The 17,500-nt window shown below is 39.9% G+C and overlaps 1 protein-coding gene across 3 annotated transcripts in view; it reads right to left on the reverse strand.

Moving 5' to 3' along the window:
* The window catches only part of LOC138982110 (fibrillin-2-like), a 23,796-nt gene that overhangs the window by 279 nt on the left and 6,017 nt on the right, over positions 1 to 17,500 (reverse strand). The window contains exons 5-13 of one of the 3 annotated variants that reach the window (XM_070355335.1): positions 16,703 to 16,825; positions 16,047 to 16,178; positions 12,318 to 12,446; positions 11,705 to 11,830; positions 5,914 to 6,042; positions 5,248 to 5,361; positions 2,718 to 2,825; positions 2,206 to 2,319; positions 1,279 to 1,345 (exon numbers count right to left, since the gene is read on the reverse strand). In XM_070355335.1, the coding sequence (XP_070211436.1) occupies positions 1,326 to 1,345; positions 2,206 to 2,319; positions 2,718 to 2,825; positions 5,248 to 5,361; positions 5,914 to 6,042; positions 11,705 to 11,830; positions 12,318 to 12,446; positions 16,047 to 16,178; positions 16,703 to 16,825 (995 nt within the window). In that variant the 3' untranslated portion in view covers positions 1,279 to 1,325. The remainder of the gene's footprint in view (positions 1 to 1,278; positions 1,346 to 2,205; positions 2,320 to 2,717; positions 2,826 to 5,247; positions 5,362 to 5,913; positions 6,043 to 11,704; positions 11,831 to 12,317; positions 12,447 to 16,046; positions 16,179 to 16,702; positions 16,826 to 17,500) is intronic. The other 2 variants (XM_070355336.1, XM_070355337.1) reach the window with 2 other exon arrangements.

Here is a 17,500-nt window from a genome sequence, read left to right on the forward strand (position 1 = left end):
TATTCTGATGTATTCTAGCATGGAGAACTTGAAAAACAAGTCGCGTAAGGCGAAATTACTGCATTTAGTCAAGCTGTCGAACTCACGGGATGAAACTGAACGCACTTTATTTTTTCACCAAGACAGTACAGCTTCATCAATCCCCGCGTGAAGGAAATCGCTCACCTCCCACGTGCAAAACGTAGTGATATTGACACGCCAGATTAGCGCGGTAGCGTATTGTGTTAAGCAGGAAAGCGCGCTTTTCTGTATTCTTGTTAACTTTTTGAGCTTGTTTTGAATACAACCTATCATATCTATATGTTTTTGGAATCAGGAAATGATAAAAAATAATATGAAATCATTTTTGGATCGATTTCTTAAATTTTAATCGTAAGACTAATTAATCTATTTTCGTTAATTGTGATCACATTTTAAGAGTAAACATGACATATGTATATATTTTTAGATTCAGAATGTGATGAAGAATACGATGCAATCAATTTTAAATCTGTTTGCAAAAAATCGATTTTAATGACAACTTTAATGAGCAAACTCATTAATTAATTTTTAAGCCTCCAAGCTGAAATGCAATACCAAAGTCCGGGCTTTGTCTAAGATACTTGACTAAAAATTCAACCAATTTGGTTGAAAAATGAGAGCGTGACAGTGCCGCCTCAACTTTCACGAAAAGCCGGATATGACGTCATCAAAGACATTTATCAAAAAAATGAAAAAAAGTCTGGAGATACCATACTCAGGATCTCTCATGTCAAGTTTCATGAAGATCGGTCTCGATTCTCCCTCTATGTTAAAACATTTAGTCAAAACTTGACTAAATGTAAAAACCGCGATACACAAAATAATGTAAAACATTCACATGGACAAGCTGATATTCCGCACACTATTTTGTCACTTCGTTTGCTGTTGAAGGTTTGGAGTTATTTTCTCTGTAGAAGGTTGGGAAGGTTGTGCATAACACGTTTTATTTTGATTGTGAATAATAGTAACTCCTGTCGTAAGAGAAAACAATGACACGTTAGAAAAGGAAGAACAAAGATAAGAAAAAAATAAGGGAACGGAAAATCGACAAGAAATGGAAGAAGACGAAGAGAGGGCTCTTTTGGGCACAACATACTGACTGACTGTGTGTGTGTGTGTGTGTGTGTGTGTGTGTGTGTGTGTGTGTGTGTGTGTGTGTGTGTGTGTGTATGCGGATGTGTATGTGTGTGTGTGTGTGTGTGTGTGTGTGTGTGTGTGTGTGTGTGTGTTCACGTCAGACAGTCTACATTCTCTCACCTGAAGGATAGTTGATTCGCCGGGATCAATCATAAAACGCACAGTGGTCAGATTATCGATATCACGCCTGTCAGAAAATAAGCCACACATTTGAAATAAACTCTTTGAGTGCAATTAGAAATAACAGTTTACGTACACTGTGTGCAATTTATGTTCCGTATATGATAAACGTCCATATAAGGTTAAATATGGTTTACTGCATGATGTAAATGTGTGCGCATGCCGCGTTTGGGAAGGTTAAGACATTGTGTATTTGTCTCAGCATGCACACTCTGTGCCATAATTCACTTAAGGTGTTTGTAGCGTGTTCTGGTTTATGCACACATCTAATCAGACGTCGGGAAATGTGTGCCGCGGAAATGATAAAACTACTTTCCAGAGCGGACACATCTACCACACACACTGTGGAACAAACCTATATGTGAGGCCCTGTTTGGGATGTAAATAAACATAGTATTGTGTCCCAAAAATAACAATTCATGTCAAACCACACAAATGAGTGTACTTAAAAAAAGTACATCATTGTCCATTGTTTAATTGTAATTCACGTTGGGAATCCCTCAACATTTTCTTTGTGTTGTTGATCACTTCAAAGGGGGGGAGGGTGGGGGGAAGTGAGGTGGGTGGGGTGGGTGTGGGGAGGGATGCGAGCCTTAACACGACACATTTAAGTGCCTTACAAAAAAAGAAAGTCGCTCGGGGTTTCGAATGGGAGTTAAAATAGAACATGATGAAATCTCTATGTAATGAATTGTGAAAAAACATGCCAGTTACTGGTAAACTATTTCTTTTTCTTTTTCTTTACTTTCCTCTTTTTTTTTTGGGGGGGGGGGGGGGGGCGTGCGATTCATTCCTTTAGACCCAACTGCAAATTCACAAGAACAAAAGGGAGACATAAACCGTTGGTGAAACAAACGAGGTACTCACTCTTTCCACAGAATTTGCAGCTTTTTCGACAGTACATGAGCATGAAATCAGGGTTGTTCTCACATTCCTTTTCACTCGTCCAGTATTCGCACTGCTCGTCCAGATCCACACAATCTGTGAAGCAAACATTTTTTTTTAAAAATCCACTGTCAGAAATATAAGATGAAATCGTCAGAAAGCTTGATGAGAAGAAAAAGAAAAAGAGGAACAAGAAGAAGAAGAATAAGAAGAAAGAAAGAAAATAATTCCATCATAAAAAGAAGAAGAACAAGAAGAAGAAGAAAAACAGCAACAAAAACAACAAAAACAACAACAACAACAACAACAACAACAACAACAACAACAACAACAACAACAACAACAGAGTGCACTTTTCGTCATACTGACCACAACAAAAACACCACCACCACAACCACCACCACCAACAACAACAACACCACCACCACCAACAAAAAACAAAAACAACAACAACAACAACAGCAATAACAAAGTGTACTTTCTGTCATACTGACCACAGACAGAGCAGCTTTTCCGACAGATGGACAGCATGTAGCGTGGGTTCCTCTGACACTGCCCGGCCCTGGCCCACGCTTTGCATAAGGGGTTCGAATCCTCACACTCTACAAACATAATCCAAGACAACATAATTTAAAAAACCCAAAAATGTCAGGTTATTGGAACGTTTAACTATTGACAAATTAAAACGTTACATTTACAGTACCTCGATCCAGTGATCTTTTAAGTAGACCATAGACCATTTATCCTGGACCGCCAACTAGCTCTCTCTCCGCTCTTTCTCTCTATTACGAGGTAGCGGCCTCTCGCATTTAGGAACCTACGCTTTCATGGCCTTTCAGAAATCAGGGGGATGTCATATCCGGTGTCGATTGTAAACATGGACGAAGTTGCCGATGTAAGTTCTGAAAATGCTAAAATAAACTCAGCTAAAGTGCATATGGAACATGTTTTTCGATGAGTTTTGTTAAGTTTAGTTTGGAGTTTTGGAAAATCCAGTTCATTGTCACCTCCCATTGTCACAAATAACTGGAGCGTGCTTTCTTTTAACTGTCTTCGAATCGCTGGCCTTTCAAACCGGACTCGAAGCGCCCCTGTAAGTCGAGCGTCGTAACCTCGAAGGGTCACGTGACGAGTTGGCGGTCCAGGCTATTTGGTCTATGAGTAGACCGACAGACAATCACTTATGATACAGTTTATAAACGTATCTCAACAGAAACTCACTTGCAAGATGCCAGCGAGGCATTGCTCAGTGACGAAATGAATGGCATAGAAATGAAATGACGTCAGCAACGAAAGCTGTAATCTAAGACAACATTGAAATACTTTCAACAGCAACTTCTACTTATGGGTGGAATTTAATACTTAAACCGTGGCAGATTATTTGTAGAGGCAAACATGCAATTAAAGAAGTTTTTTTTTTAAATCAAAATTTGATGATAACCCTGCAGGCATGAACAGATGGAATATGTATTTTTACAACCTGAACTGGAAACAGATTGTTTTAAAACAACTAAGGACACACAGTTAAGATGGTTTCAGGCCAGATTGCTTCATCGCATTCTTGGTGTTGCTAGCCGGTTATTTGTTCAAAAGATTCTTGACACCCCCCTTTGTGCCTTTTGTAAAAATGAAAATAAAACAGTTTCCCATACATTTTGGTACTGCCCGCTTAGTCGGAAATATTGGACTGGTTTGGAAGATTCGTTAAACAGAAGTTGTATTTACCTCGCAAATGTTCTTTTTACAGAAGAATTTATTTTGTTTGGTTGTATGAACATTGTTAACGTAGATGTGGTTTTGGATTTTATTATTTTGTTTGCAAAGTTTTATATTTATAAGAGTAAGTTACAAGAGACAAAGCCACTGTTAGAAATATTTGTAAGGAGTTTGAAATACAGATTTGAAATAGAAAAATATTCCAGTTTCATTGCTGGTAACATTACCAAATTTGTAGAATTATGATCCTCATATAAAAAGTTGGTTAGGTAGTACGCTAGGTTGTGCAGAGATGTGATGATTTGCGTATATATATGTCTTTGTTTGTTTTGTTTTTGTTTTGTTTGTTTTTCTTTGACTGTATTATTATTTGACTGTATTATCATTAAGCAGGTAGTACGTTCATAATGTCCTCATTGATTGCTTGTGTTGTCCTTGTAAAAATACAACAACAAAAAACAACAAAGAAAAACAAAAAAACAACAACAACAACAACATTGAAATACTTTCAACAGCAACTTCTACTTATGGGTGGAATTTACCGTTAAAGAAAAACCGATTATCGAAAACTGATATTTACTTTGTTCACCCTTTTGAATTCTGTGCTCTCGACAAACTTTTTAATCAAGGTGTTTGAAAGCGATTCAGTCCAGTATACCATGTATGCCACGAGCAACGCGTGGCAATGACTTTTCGTAGCATCAAGCGACGAAAGGGACAGCAAGTATCCATTATAACCACGTGGATAGCGATTCTGATACCGCTCTTGAAGTGTCTAGTATAAATCAGAATGAAAATTGATGTTCAGGGTTTGTATTGTGTGTTGTTTTATTGTTAGTGTTACACGCCAAGGCTATACGTATGCAAGTAAGATTAGGCCAAAAAAAATTTGTCTGTTTCTGGTAACATGGCTAAAAAAATAGGGTAGGTAGGTAGGGATTTTTTTAAATTTTTTTAAAATTTTTTTTACCACAAATGTAGACCAATAAAACTAACTTTAAAAATCGCGCAAAGAGACTGGATTCACTATACATAGAGACAAGACACTCAACACATTTACAAATCGTCAGCGGAATTTCGTTTTCACACGTTTTTGTTGTTCATTTTCTCACCCTGTCCTTTACCACCAAAAAAAAATAAAAAATTTTGAGTTTGGAAAAAAAAAAGTTTAGGGTCGGCGCCGAAATTTAGGGTCGGTCGGGTGACCAGAAACAGACAATTTTTTTTTGTTGGCCTTAGGTACATTTGTGTGAAAATAGAACATAATTATATCTTATTCGAACTAGCCTAAATCACAACTGTACGCACCGCTTTCACAAACGGTACAACTCTTTCGGCAGTTACGAATCATGTATCCAGGATTTGTAGTACATTGTCCAACGGCAAACCAGAAGGCACAGTCTTTGTCCAGGTCCACACAGTCTGCAAGAAATATATCAACTCATGGGAGGATTTGTTCTGTAGCGACAATGGTCTGCTGCCTCGCACAAAAAACAAAACAACACCCACACATCCACAGATAATAGCACAATACATTTGTAACACGAAAGTGGATATTCACAACAGGCATCTGCATACAATTGAGAATTTGCTTGCTGAAATTGGTTACATCGGGTCAGAGGCGTGCACAAATCAGTTTATTAGTCTTCAGTTTTTGCAACATGTTATTATCGCAGCATGTCAGTGTGTCCAGATTTTGAAATTAGAATGTTTTCAGGAGTTTTTGTAGAAAGTGTAGACTTCGAACGAAAGTGATTAATGTCAGAGATAGGGATTACAACATTGTCAAGATGCCCAAATAAAAAATAACAAAAACACACATGTAGACAACAACCGCCACTTGGAAAGTGATTTATGTCAGATATAGTGATTACATTATAGTCTAGATGTAAAACAAAAAAACAACAACAATAGACTACAAAAGCCACCCTGAAAATTGAAGTACGTGAGAGATATGGTTCTTTTTATACCGACCATTTGCACCATCTCTGGACAGGCAGACGGAACAGCTCTTGCGGCACGTGGTCAGCATGAAGTCTGGGTTTGCCTGGCACTCTCCGATTCCTGCCCAGTGCTCACATTGCTCGTCCAAGTCCGTGCAGTCTGATCAATTGATCAACAGACCAGTCAATGCAATCATCAATTAACTGATTAATGAAAGAATGAATGGAATCAAGAAATGAATGGATGAATGAATAAAACGAGTTAATTTTAGACTGTACAATGCGGTTTTTTTATTTTGTATTTTGTATTTGGTGTTTAACGTCGTTTTCAACCACGAAGGTTATATCGCGACGGGTACAATGCGTTGACCGCAACGATAAACACACTCGATTTTTATTTTGATAATTCACTACTGCTGCTGCTGCTGCTGCTGCTACTACTACTACTACTACGACTTCGAGTACGACTACTACTACTACTACTACTACTACTACTACTACTACTACTACTACTACTACTACTACTACTACTACTACTACTCAGGGGTCGGCATGCACCTGTCGTTTTTTTGCGAAAAGATGAGTCCAGTGTGCGACAGAGCATACAGTTAGCAACAAGTTAGAACGCTTTTTCTAAAGTCTCTCTTCTTTGCTATAAGCACGTTACAGTTACTGAACTTGTCACGTCCAGGTGCACGGAGCCCCTAGGGGTTTCAGTCATGCCTCATGCAGATGTCCGTTTGAACAAATATCATGTTGCTATGACTTTTATGCAAGGAGTCAAAAACTGCAAAATGTTTACGAATTAATTTTGGTCGGTCACCTGGTAGGAACGAGTCGTCCTCGACCACGCCTGCACGTGAACTAATAACGTCAAAAGCCTAGTCTCGGCAAGAAGAACAATTCTCTCTGTTTTGGGTACGTTACATCACGACATTGTGTTTGATTGCGTAAGAACATTGTAAAAGCAGGGGTGTTGCCAGACATTTTCATGTTGGTACATTTGGCCGAAACTGTCAGAAAGCTTTAGGACATCTTGGAAAATGTTCGGCTATTATTTTGGCTCATACAAAGTCACCGCACCATTGTCATTGAAGCACAAGACTCAAGAGGGGAACACCAATACATACAATCATTGTCTTAGGAACACAAATTACAGGGGCGGAGCAGTTAAGCCAGAGGGTGGGGGGGGGGTACAACCTGGGGTCCAGGGGCAACGTCTCATTGGGGGGTATGGGTGGCGAAGCACCCCTGAAGCTGAAGAATGTTAGCTATTTTATAAACAATTTGTGGCTTATCCTTGATTTTAAACATGATCAACTGGTGTCAGCAGCCACTCATTATTTCTTTTAACGTTAGTATTAAATAATGGCAATTTATCTTCACTGATATCCGCTCTCGACATCATATAGTATGGTTAGAAGGAAGACGTGTCGCATACTGTGACAACTAAACAATGAACTCTTCCCCCGGCTTTACAGACAGAAAAAAAAAATCAGACATAATTTTTTTTATTGGGGGGGGGGGGGGCAGCGGGGGGGGGGGGGGGGACCCCTGTAACACCCCCTGGATTATATGTTGCTGATGTCATTATATCAGACACCTGAAACTTTTTCAAACCTTTAACTTTTATTTCTTGAAAGTAAACCTCTTCCAATCTTGTGCAAATCTTGACAAACCTTGGGAAACATGACAATAAAAGACTGTGTAGGGTGAGCCATTTTGCTCAAAAACCACGATTTGGAGGACGCTTTTCATTCTCTGGCTCAGCAGATTTTGATTCGCGGTGACTATCGTCTGCTATGTCGTCTGCTACACTACTACCACTCACATTGACACTGTCCACATTCGCGGTGATCCTGTCATTTTGTCCGGAATCACTTACCTTGGCGAAGGGTAGCAAACCTTGGCCAGTTTTTTTCTTTTTTGGTTGCGACATGATGTTCAAATCCAAATCGAAAGCACTGACTGACTGATAAACTATCGCGAACCGGCGAACGCAAACGCTGAGAGTGTAGTTTCCCTTGTCCAAGGGAAACCACTCTGGCATCTATATTTTTTTGCAATGGTTTCCGTTCAAAACATTGATGTTTCGTTTTTGGTATTCGCGAAGGAAATAAACGCCAGTCAGTTGTCTAAGTACATCGGCAGCAGTTTTAGCAATGAAAGCCTGACCAATACAAAAAACTGGACAAACTTTGGCCGATTTAGGCGAATACTCTTCGGACATTTGGCCGATAGGGACATGAAAGTTTCGGCCAAAGTAAAAAAAAAAATCGGCGATTGGCCGAAGGGCCGACCAAAACGACACCCCTGAAAAGATGGCATGCGGGTCCATTTTGGCATACTGCAAACAGCCTTCAGACGCGCCAAAACGTAGTCACGGGAAATGTTAATTACATTTTGGTGGTAGATGCGAACTGACAGACCGCATAAAGTTTTGTTTGGCTGGCAGCACTAAACGTATATGTATAGGCATCTGTGAGATAGTTTGTCCAGCTTTTGGCTGTTTATATTGTAATCTGCGACAAAAAGACAAATCGTGGCTTTAGCAATGCTGTGACCTCTGTGACCCCTGCACTGCCCCTTTAAATGCCAACATCGGCGCGCAACAGATATATCTCTTGTTTCTCGTACTGGCAATGTTAATAGTGCCTTTGATGTTCAATCTTGCTACACCAACAACTACTACTATTACTGCTGATACTACTACTACTACTACTACTTACAACTTACTACTTACTACTACTACTACTACTACTACTACTACTACTACTACTACTACTACTACTACTATACTACAACTGCTACTACTACTATACTACTACTAATACTACTATACTACAACTACTACTACTACTACTACTACTACTACTACTACTACTACTACTACTACTACTACTACTTCGTCGCGATATAACCTTCGTGGTTGAAAACGACGTTAAACACCAAATAAAGAAAGAAAGCTACTACTACTATACTACTACTGCTACAATTTCCCTGCCAACTCATTGTTCTCCCAATCACAGATAAAAATCATCCCTTTTAGCTCATTGAAGTTAAGATGAATTACAACGATTGACACATGTGTCCAATCTGTGTAAAACCAACACGTCTTTCTTTCTTTCTTTCTTTCTTTCTTTCTTTCTTTTCTTTCTTTCTTTCTTTCTTTCTTTCTTTCTTTCTTTCTTTCTTTCTTTCTTTCTTTCTTATTTCTTTATTGATTGATTGATTGATTGATTGATTGATTGATTGATTGATTGATTCGCTTTTTCATTCATTCATTTATTCATTCATTCATTCATGTACTTATGTATTTATTAATCTATTCATTTTTTAATTGAAATTATTCGTTTATGTATTTATTTATGATTTACTTTATTTATGTGGTTTTTGTTTTTGTTGTCTTAGAACTCTTTTCTGTCTGTCCGTCACTGTGTAATAACCTAAATGCAACAGGCATGGCGTTGTTGCAACAGTCCCTCCCCCTACGCTATTAGTCTACAACTCTAAGCAATGAAAAGTAATGAGATATTTATTCGTCAAGGAATTAGCACCAGCAGGATTAAGTATGATGTCCAACCTTTGCAAACAAAGCGAGCAGCAAGAGGAAGAACAAGAGGAAGAACAAGAATGTATTCCGCCATATAGCATTACAACCATTGGTACTCGTCCTGGTGTGAAAACAGATCAACATGTATTTGTGTAAAACAGAATGCAAAATAACTTCCCAGAGACATTCTTGGAGTGCCAGGTGACATGCTAACGACTAGCACTGCCAGAGGCAATAACTCTACTCTGCTCGACAATGACATTGTGAAAAGTGCAACAGAGGGTTACCTGAGAAACGCGGAACAAACTCATCATTTCCTGGCCGGCCCGATCACTTTAATTGAAAACAAAATCAGATTACAATTAATCATAACATACAAGCCAAAATAACCAGCCCAGATAACGTGGTCCCCAGGGGAGGCAAACGTTAAGTCGAAGTCAAATGGCAATTTACAGCGGTTGCTTCCCGTGTCAGGGTATTACTTCTTGGTGATGCCGTAAGTACGTGCGTGATACGTACTTTCAGCGTCGAGGAATCATGATTCGTTTATAAAGCATACATGGTGATGTAGGTTAGTTTAATGGGTCAATACTAAGTGGCAATGTCTCCACGATTCCATTTTGGCTCCACCCTCTCAATATAAAAGCTTTTTTTTTTTTTTAGCAGTGAGTAACCGTGTGTGAACTTGGTGAAACCGAAACGTGTAAAAGTGTACATGAAACTTGGGTTCAAGATTGCATTAACTCATTTTGTTATTTTGTGGCGGCTGGTGTTATTTTTAGCAATATTGTAACATGCGCAAGCTTGGAAGACAAAAAAAGGTAGATGTATACTTAGACACATAAGTACTAGTAGACATACATAGATATAAAGATATAGACATAGACATGGACACCCTCCCCCCCCACCCCCGCCAACATACTCATACCCATACACATACCCGCGCACACACACACACACACACACACACACACCTATATCCGCACACACACACACACGCGCACGGGCGCACGCACGCACGCACACACACACATACACGCACACAACATACTTTGACGCACACATACAAACCAAACACAGACAGACAGACAGACAGACAGACATACAGACAGACAAACAGACAGACAGACAGACATACACACACACACACACACACACACACACACAGACACACACACACACAAACACACACACACCGACACACATACAGACACACACACAAACACACACACACACACATACACACACACACACACACACATACACACACACACACACACACACACACACACACACACACACACACACACACACACACAGACAGACATACACACGCGCAAGCGAACACACGCGCATACTCACACATTTGCATTACAAGCAGTTTTGGTTAAGAAGCAATGTTAGTTTTTATATTGATGTTTATTTGTTTAATACAACATGGATACATCTTACTCGATTATTGTAACAAAGCAAGCAAACTGTAACAGATGATGTACATTCATTTTACAGTAATTGTTGCGATCCACTGAAAGCATGCCGCATTGCATTACACATTGCAAGTTACAAGCGAGATCAGTTAATAAACCCATTACATTTAATGCAGTCAAGCAATTAAAGTATCCCTATAAGCTCAGTATTGTGGAGTAGAATGCCAGAAGTTATATTTTTGAAATATGCCGGTTGAAAATGTCATAAAACAAGTAAATATTTCCACATTTTTCATTTACAATACAAAATCATGTGTCATCGTGCATTGAAACAGCTGTTAACGAATATGTTTGCCATCAAAGTAAGGACAGTACATTCATCTACTCAAACTACAGAATTTGTTTAAAACTTTTTTTTTTTTTTAGTCCCTCTTGTAAATAGAACACAGTGTCAAATGCGCCTGTCTCATGAAAACGTTAATAGTAATATTGGTGTGAAGCATGCCTTTGAAAGGCCATGATTTTGAGTTACTACATGATACTTCGAGCTATAAACTGGCGTCTAGACCCTGGCAATGATGTTGAATTCATACATGATACCCCGAGTTTTAAAGATCCCTGCTGGTTCCAACGCTAAAGATGGAAGGATAGCCGAGCATTTCTGGACCCTAAAGACCCAGATTCTACACCCATGTCAGCGCTATTGCTCTCAGGCTCATCAGTCTGAGGCTCATCAGTCTGAGGCTCATCAGTCTGAGGCTTAGCAGTCTTAGGCTCAGCAGTCTGAGGCTCATCAGTCTGAGGCTCAGCACTCTGAGGCTCAGAACTCTGAGGCTTATTACCCTGAGGCTCACTTGATTCGCAAACAGCGCAGCTCTTGGGGCAGTTGACCAGCATGAAGTCTGGGTTCTCCACGCACTCCCCTGCCTTGGACCAGTCATCACAATCGTCTTGAAGATCAACACACTCTGTAACAAGTACGTGTCCTTTGTTAAAATCGAAAGTGATAGAAAAAGACAAAGTTGGAGGAGGAGGTAGATCATAAAAACCACCCCAAAGGTCTTACTGTTGGTGGACAGGGGTAATCGTTTCCATGTTCTTCGACTTCCCTTATTGGAATTACATGTCCATACGAATGCGAGGCTAAGCTAGCTCTGTCTATGTCATGGATTGTTCCCCTTGTCATCTTCGAGAGTCTGTTCTTAATTTTTTTATTTTTTTACGAAGCAAGGTATCATTTATTTACCATACAAAAAAAAATATACAAAAAACAACAACAACCGGGGTTACATGAAATAGACAAATTACAACCATAACAAACACAACATCGACAGTCTGCATCATGTAACCAAGTGAGGTAGAGTACTGTTAGCAAGATGGAAGAATAAAAAGGAAAGTAAGCGATCAGTTTTGTGTACTTCATAACTTTGTTTGTCTGTCAAAGTTAACACTTACCATCGGCGTCGGCAGTTGACGTGCACACGGAGCAGCTTTTACGGCAATTTTTGAGCATGTACGTTGGGTTGTCCTTGCATTCTCCTATCTCAGCCCAGTACTTGCAGTCCGTCTTCAAGTCTTTGCAGTCTGCATTTGAAACAAATGGCAATGCTAAAATTCAAAGATGTTGCTTTTGGTAATGGAGACAATTGGTCGAGTGTGAATAGGTCGAGCGTGACAATAGATCAAGCGTGACAATAGGTCAAGCGTGACAAGGCAAAAGGTCGACAGCACAAGCGACAATCCTTGTCCTTTTGTCGACTATAAACTAATTTTCCAAGTTAAACCTAGTCAATCTGCTACAGTTATTCAGAAACAACCCATTCACTCTGCACAAGCAGCAATCGTGGTTTTTGATGTTTGGTATGAGTTGAAGTAGAAGGATGTTTTCATCCCTTGTTAAAGCTTGATCAAATCGTTGGTGGTGTACCTACTGGATTACACGAGGACTGTGCCTTTAAAGGCCCACTCCTCCTCGTGAAAACAGTTCGGCTTCCCGTCTCAGATCTTGCCAAGCTTTAACATAGAATAGGCTAAGACCATCCCTCCCCCTGGTCAAACACCAACAGAAAATCAACATCCTAACTGCTTTCAGCGGTGAGTTGGAATTTGTTTATGAAATATTTAATAATAATAATAATAATAATAATAATAATAATAATAATAATAATAATAATAATAATAATAATAATAATAATTGTCAGTAAGTACTGGTGTCACATGACTGATGTGAACCAGTAGATTGTTCATCAGGTGACCTTGGGGACGAGTTCCATTATATTTTTGTATGTCCTTTTTTTACCAATTATAGAAAACAGTTGTTACGGTGCTATTATTATGCCCGCCCCAATTCAGTTAAATTCAGAGAGCTTTTTTCCACTACAAAAAAGAGTTTATTGCTAAAACTCGCAAAGTTCATGACACTTGTCATGGACTGTTTGAGAAGCGAGTAAAATTTAATTCTCTTTTAGCTTTATACTCCGTTATCTGTTTTGTGTTGTTTGTAATAGTATCTTTGTCCTTATGTTAACTCACCCATCACCCCCCCCCTCCCCCTTCCCCCCATTTCCCATAGTAAAGAAATGTATGTAATTACTTTGTGTGTTTTATTATTATTATTATTATTATTATTATTATTATTATTATTATTATTATTATTATTATTATTATTTATTATTATTATTATTATTGTTGAATTGTTTCTTGTATTGTTTTTGCTCTCCCTCACCCCTCAACTCCCTTTTCTGTACATAGCCTGATTTCTTTTTGTTTTAGTTCCTTTTATTTGGTGTTGAATGAAATGTGTTTTTATTGTGTTTTTTAATTTTCCATGTACCCTCACGGGGTTTTATCGGAATAAAACTTGACTTGACTTGACTTGGCTAATGGCGATGCGCTAAAACTGTTAACGCTCTGTGGAAAAGTTAGCACACTTTTGGAGTGTGCTAACTTTTCCACAGAGCGTATTCTTCCGCCCTTTGCTTAAGTGAGAGTGTACTCCCATGCTCAGAATTAATTAATGACATGTAGCTTATATTCTCCACAATACCAATGAGTAAGACCATAAATTTCCTGCTTCTCAATTAAAGCATAAGATGGGTTTTTTTCTGACAGATTGCATGTGCCTGTGCCACAGTTGCCACTGATCTAAAAATAGAACCCGCTGTGTCTAATTTTTCAGTTTCGACTTGCGAAGATTCCTCTAATAATTATGCCATGTTAGTAGCATGTAGTTTATTGTACACATTACCAAATGATGAGTTAGTATACAATTCCCAGCAGCTAACAGAAAACACAAGTGTTATTCCAATAACGTAGCAGCAGAGACGGTAGCAGCTAGATCAGCACGTAGCAGACTACACTGAAATACGACTGCATCTGTTCAGTAATAGAATGTTTTCCGAATTATTATTTCAAGGCAAGAACAATCGGAATCGAAAACGTGTAGGGTTTAGAACGTTCTTACCATATATAAGACTTATTACCAGCCTGCCTCATGCGTGCAGACTCAGTGCAACGTGACGAGCAATTTTTGTTTTTGAAATGAGACTCAGTGCAGTAGCAGACGACATAAATCCCGCTCAGCAAATTAACATGTTGGGCAAATGTGAACGATAAAACGATGGGGATATAATACGTGTAGGGTTCAGAGCATTCTTACCGTTCATATCTAGTACCAGACTCCCCGATGAGTGAAGATACCACACGAGAAACATGCCACATTTATTTTGAAAATGTGCTTTCCGTCGACCTTGGCAAGGGGCAAAACTCTGCACAGTCAATCTGTCGAAGCTCGAGGAAGGTTTCGAATTGCAAAGAACGAAGAGCACAGTCCTTTCTCCGAGTTTAAATGAGGTCTCTATGAGAGATCATCACTTTTTAGCTTAACGCTACACTGGAATTTACCAACAGAAATTAAAACAAGAGTTTGCGTGTGACGAAAGCACGACACACTTGAGACAGCCCACACAAAAGTAGATCCAGTGACACAAACCTGACCACACAGTTACGCCTATCCAAATGCGCGTTGCAAAATGTGCGTTTTGAATCTTCTTTTTTCTCTGGCGGTACTGACAATATCGTTATTGAAACAATCCCAGTGCACTAAGGGATTTATAGAGCAAATCTCGAAAATAATTATTGAACTCAGCGCTATGCGCTTCGTTCAATAATGAATTTTCTCGATTTGCTCTATAAATCCCTTAGTGCACTGGGATGTCTCAATAACTTAAATAATAATAATACTAATAATAATAAATGAGCATTTATATAGCGCAACATCATAACTTTACAATTATGCTCTTTGCGCTTGACACATTTAAAATTAAAACACAGTTATACAAGCATTTACATCTACATTCATAGTCAGCAACGCTTAATTAAAAGCATACACCATCCAACATACATTACAAAAGATTCTTCCACTAACTAAGAAATAAAAACATGAATAAAATAGGTAGTGAAAACAAGGAAATACCAGCTGAATACCCTTAATCAAACAGAACATGTTATCAACAATACTAAAAACAGCCCTAGATGTTTATATACATTATCACATTATCACTAAAACAACAAATACACTACATTTCTAAGGAAGCATCCAGTGATTTTTAAGAAAATAAATTCATCAACAAAATGACAATGCGACCAGAGACTACTCAGGCAGTTCATTGTTTGGGTGTGTCCAATTGGAGGGATGGTCTTATCCATGAACTTCTTCTTCTTCTTCTTCTGCGTTCGTGGGCTGAAACTCCCATGTACACTCGTGTTTTTTGCACGAGTGGAATTTTACGTGTATTTTCTTTTTTTGTTACCCCGCCATTTAGGCAGCCATACGCCGTTTTCGGAGGAAGCATGCTGGGTATTTTCGTGTTTCTATAACCCACCGAACTCTGACATGGATTACAGGATCTTTTTCGTGCGCACTTGGTCTTGTGCTTGCGTGTACACACGGGGGTGTTCGGACACCGAGGAGAGTCTGCATACAAAGTTGACTCTGAGAAATAAATCTCTCGCCGAACGTGGAGACGAACTCACGCTGACAGCGGCCAACTGGATACAAATCCAGCGCGCTACCGACTGAGCTACATCCCCGCCCTTTATCCATGAACAAGCCTGGCCAGATCTGAGAATGTGAGCCGCTCTGTCTGCACGAGGCGGACTGTGCCTTATTACACTCTTACTTGCCTGGATCAAAAGTGATATTGGAGCCACACACTTTGCAGCTTCTGCGACAGCTCTTCAGCATGAACGTTGGGTTCCTGGCACACTCTCCGTCCGCCGCCCATCGTTTGCAGCTATCTTTGATGTCCAGACAATCTGAAACCAGCAGAATATTGTGAGGGTCATTGGACACGAAAGGCACAGTTCTCCCCGTGAAACAGTCCTGCTTAACTGTTTCAGATCTATCTGCCGTGGCTTTTTTTCATGGGGTAAGACAATCCCTGAACTTGCACACATACCAACAATTAACAGCCATATTGCTTTCTGTGAAGAGTTAGTTTTTTTGTTTTACAAGGCACAGCTAGCTGTCAGGATGCTGGTTTTTGGCAGGTGTCACAGTGGACGAATGGTCCATGTAAAATGTCAGATCTGAGACCATGAACCCAGGTTGAAAAGAACTGACTGACTGAGTGACCAGAAAGCCGATGAACTGGATGTTAATGCGAATAATGGTCGTCACGTTAAGATTATGTCGCTTCTCCTGCACGTCTCACAGAAACTGACAACGAATGTCGAGAACGAAGTTTGTCTCGGTGACTTCGTTATTTCAGCAGGATAAAATTACTCATGAGGTCACCACTGGGCTGAGCATGCATCGGTGTCGTATATCATTAACTCACCGTCATCGCTGATTTCGCACGTTTTGCAGCTCCTCGGGCATCGCTTGAGCATGTAGTCCGGGTTCTCCTCACACTCCCCCCAATTAGCCCAGTACTTGCACTGGTCGTTGGTGTCAGCACACGCTGCACGTGCACACAACAACAAAATACAGTCATACCTGTCAATATAACGACCACCCAAGGGACCGACCAAAAGTGGTCGTTATAAGTAGGTGGTCGCCATGGACAGGTGAACTTTACAAAAACACTGGTCGTTGGTGTCCGCACACGCTGCACGTGCACACAACAACAAAATACAGTCATACCTGTCAATAACGACAACTCAAGGGACCGACCAAAAGTAGTCGGTATAGGTTGGTGGTCGGCATGGACAGGAACACTTCACAGAAACACTGGTCGGTGGGGTCACCACACGCTGCACGTGCACACAACAACAACATACAGTCATACCTGCCAATAACGACAACTCAAGGGACCGACCAAAAGTAGTCGGTATAGGTTGGTGGTCGCCATGGACAGGAACACTTCACAGAAACACTGGTCGTTGGGGTCACCACACGCTGCGTCGTGCACACAACAAAGACAGAATACAGTCATACCTGTCAATAACGACAACTCAAGGGACCGACCAAAAGTAGTCGGTAGCCTATAGGTTGGTGGTCGGCATGGACAGGAACACTTCACAGAAACACTGGTCGTTGGGGTCACCACACGCTGCGTCGTGCACACAACAAAGACAGAATACAGTCACACCTGTCTAGAACGACCAGCTAGCGTACAAACCAAAAGTGGTCGTGA

Source organism: Littorina saxatilis, linkage group LG12, assembly GCF_037325665.1.
Source record: "Littorina saxatilis isolate snail1 linkage group LG12, US_GU_Lsax_2.0, whole genome shotgun sequence".
NCBI lineage: Eukaryota > Metazoa > Mollusca > Gastropoda > Littorinimorpha > Littorinidae > Littorina > Littorina saxatilis.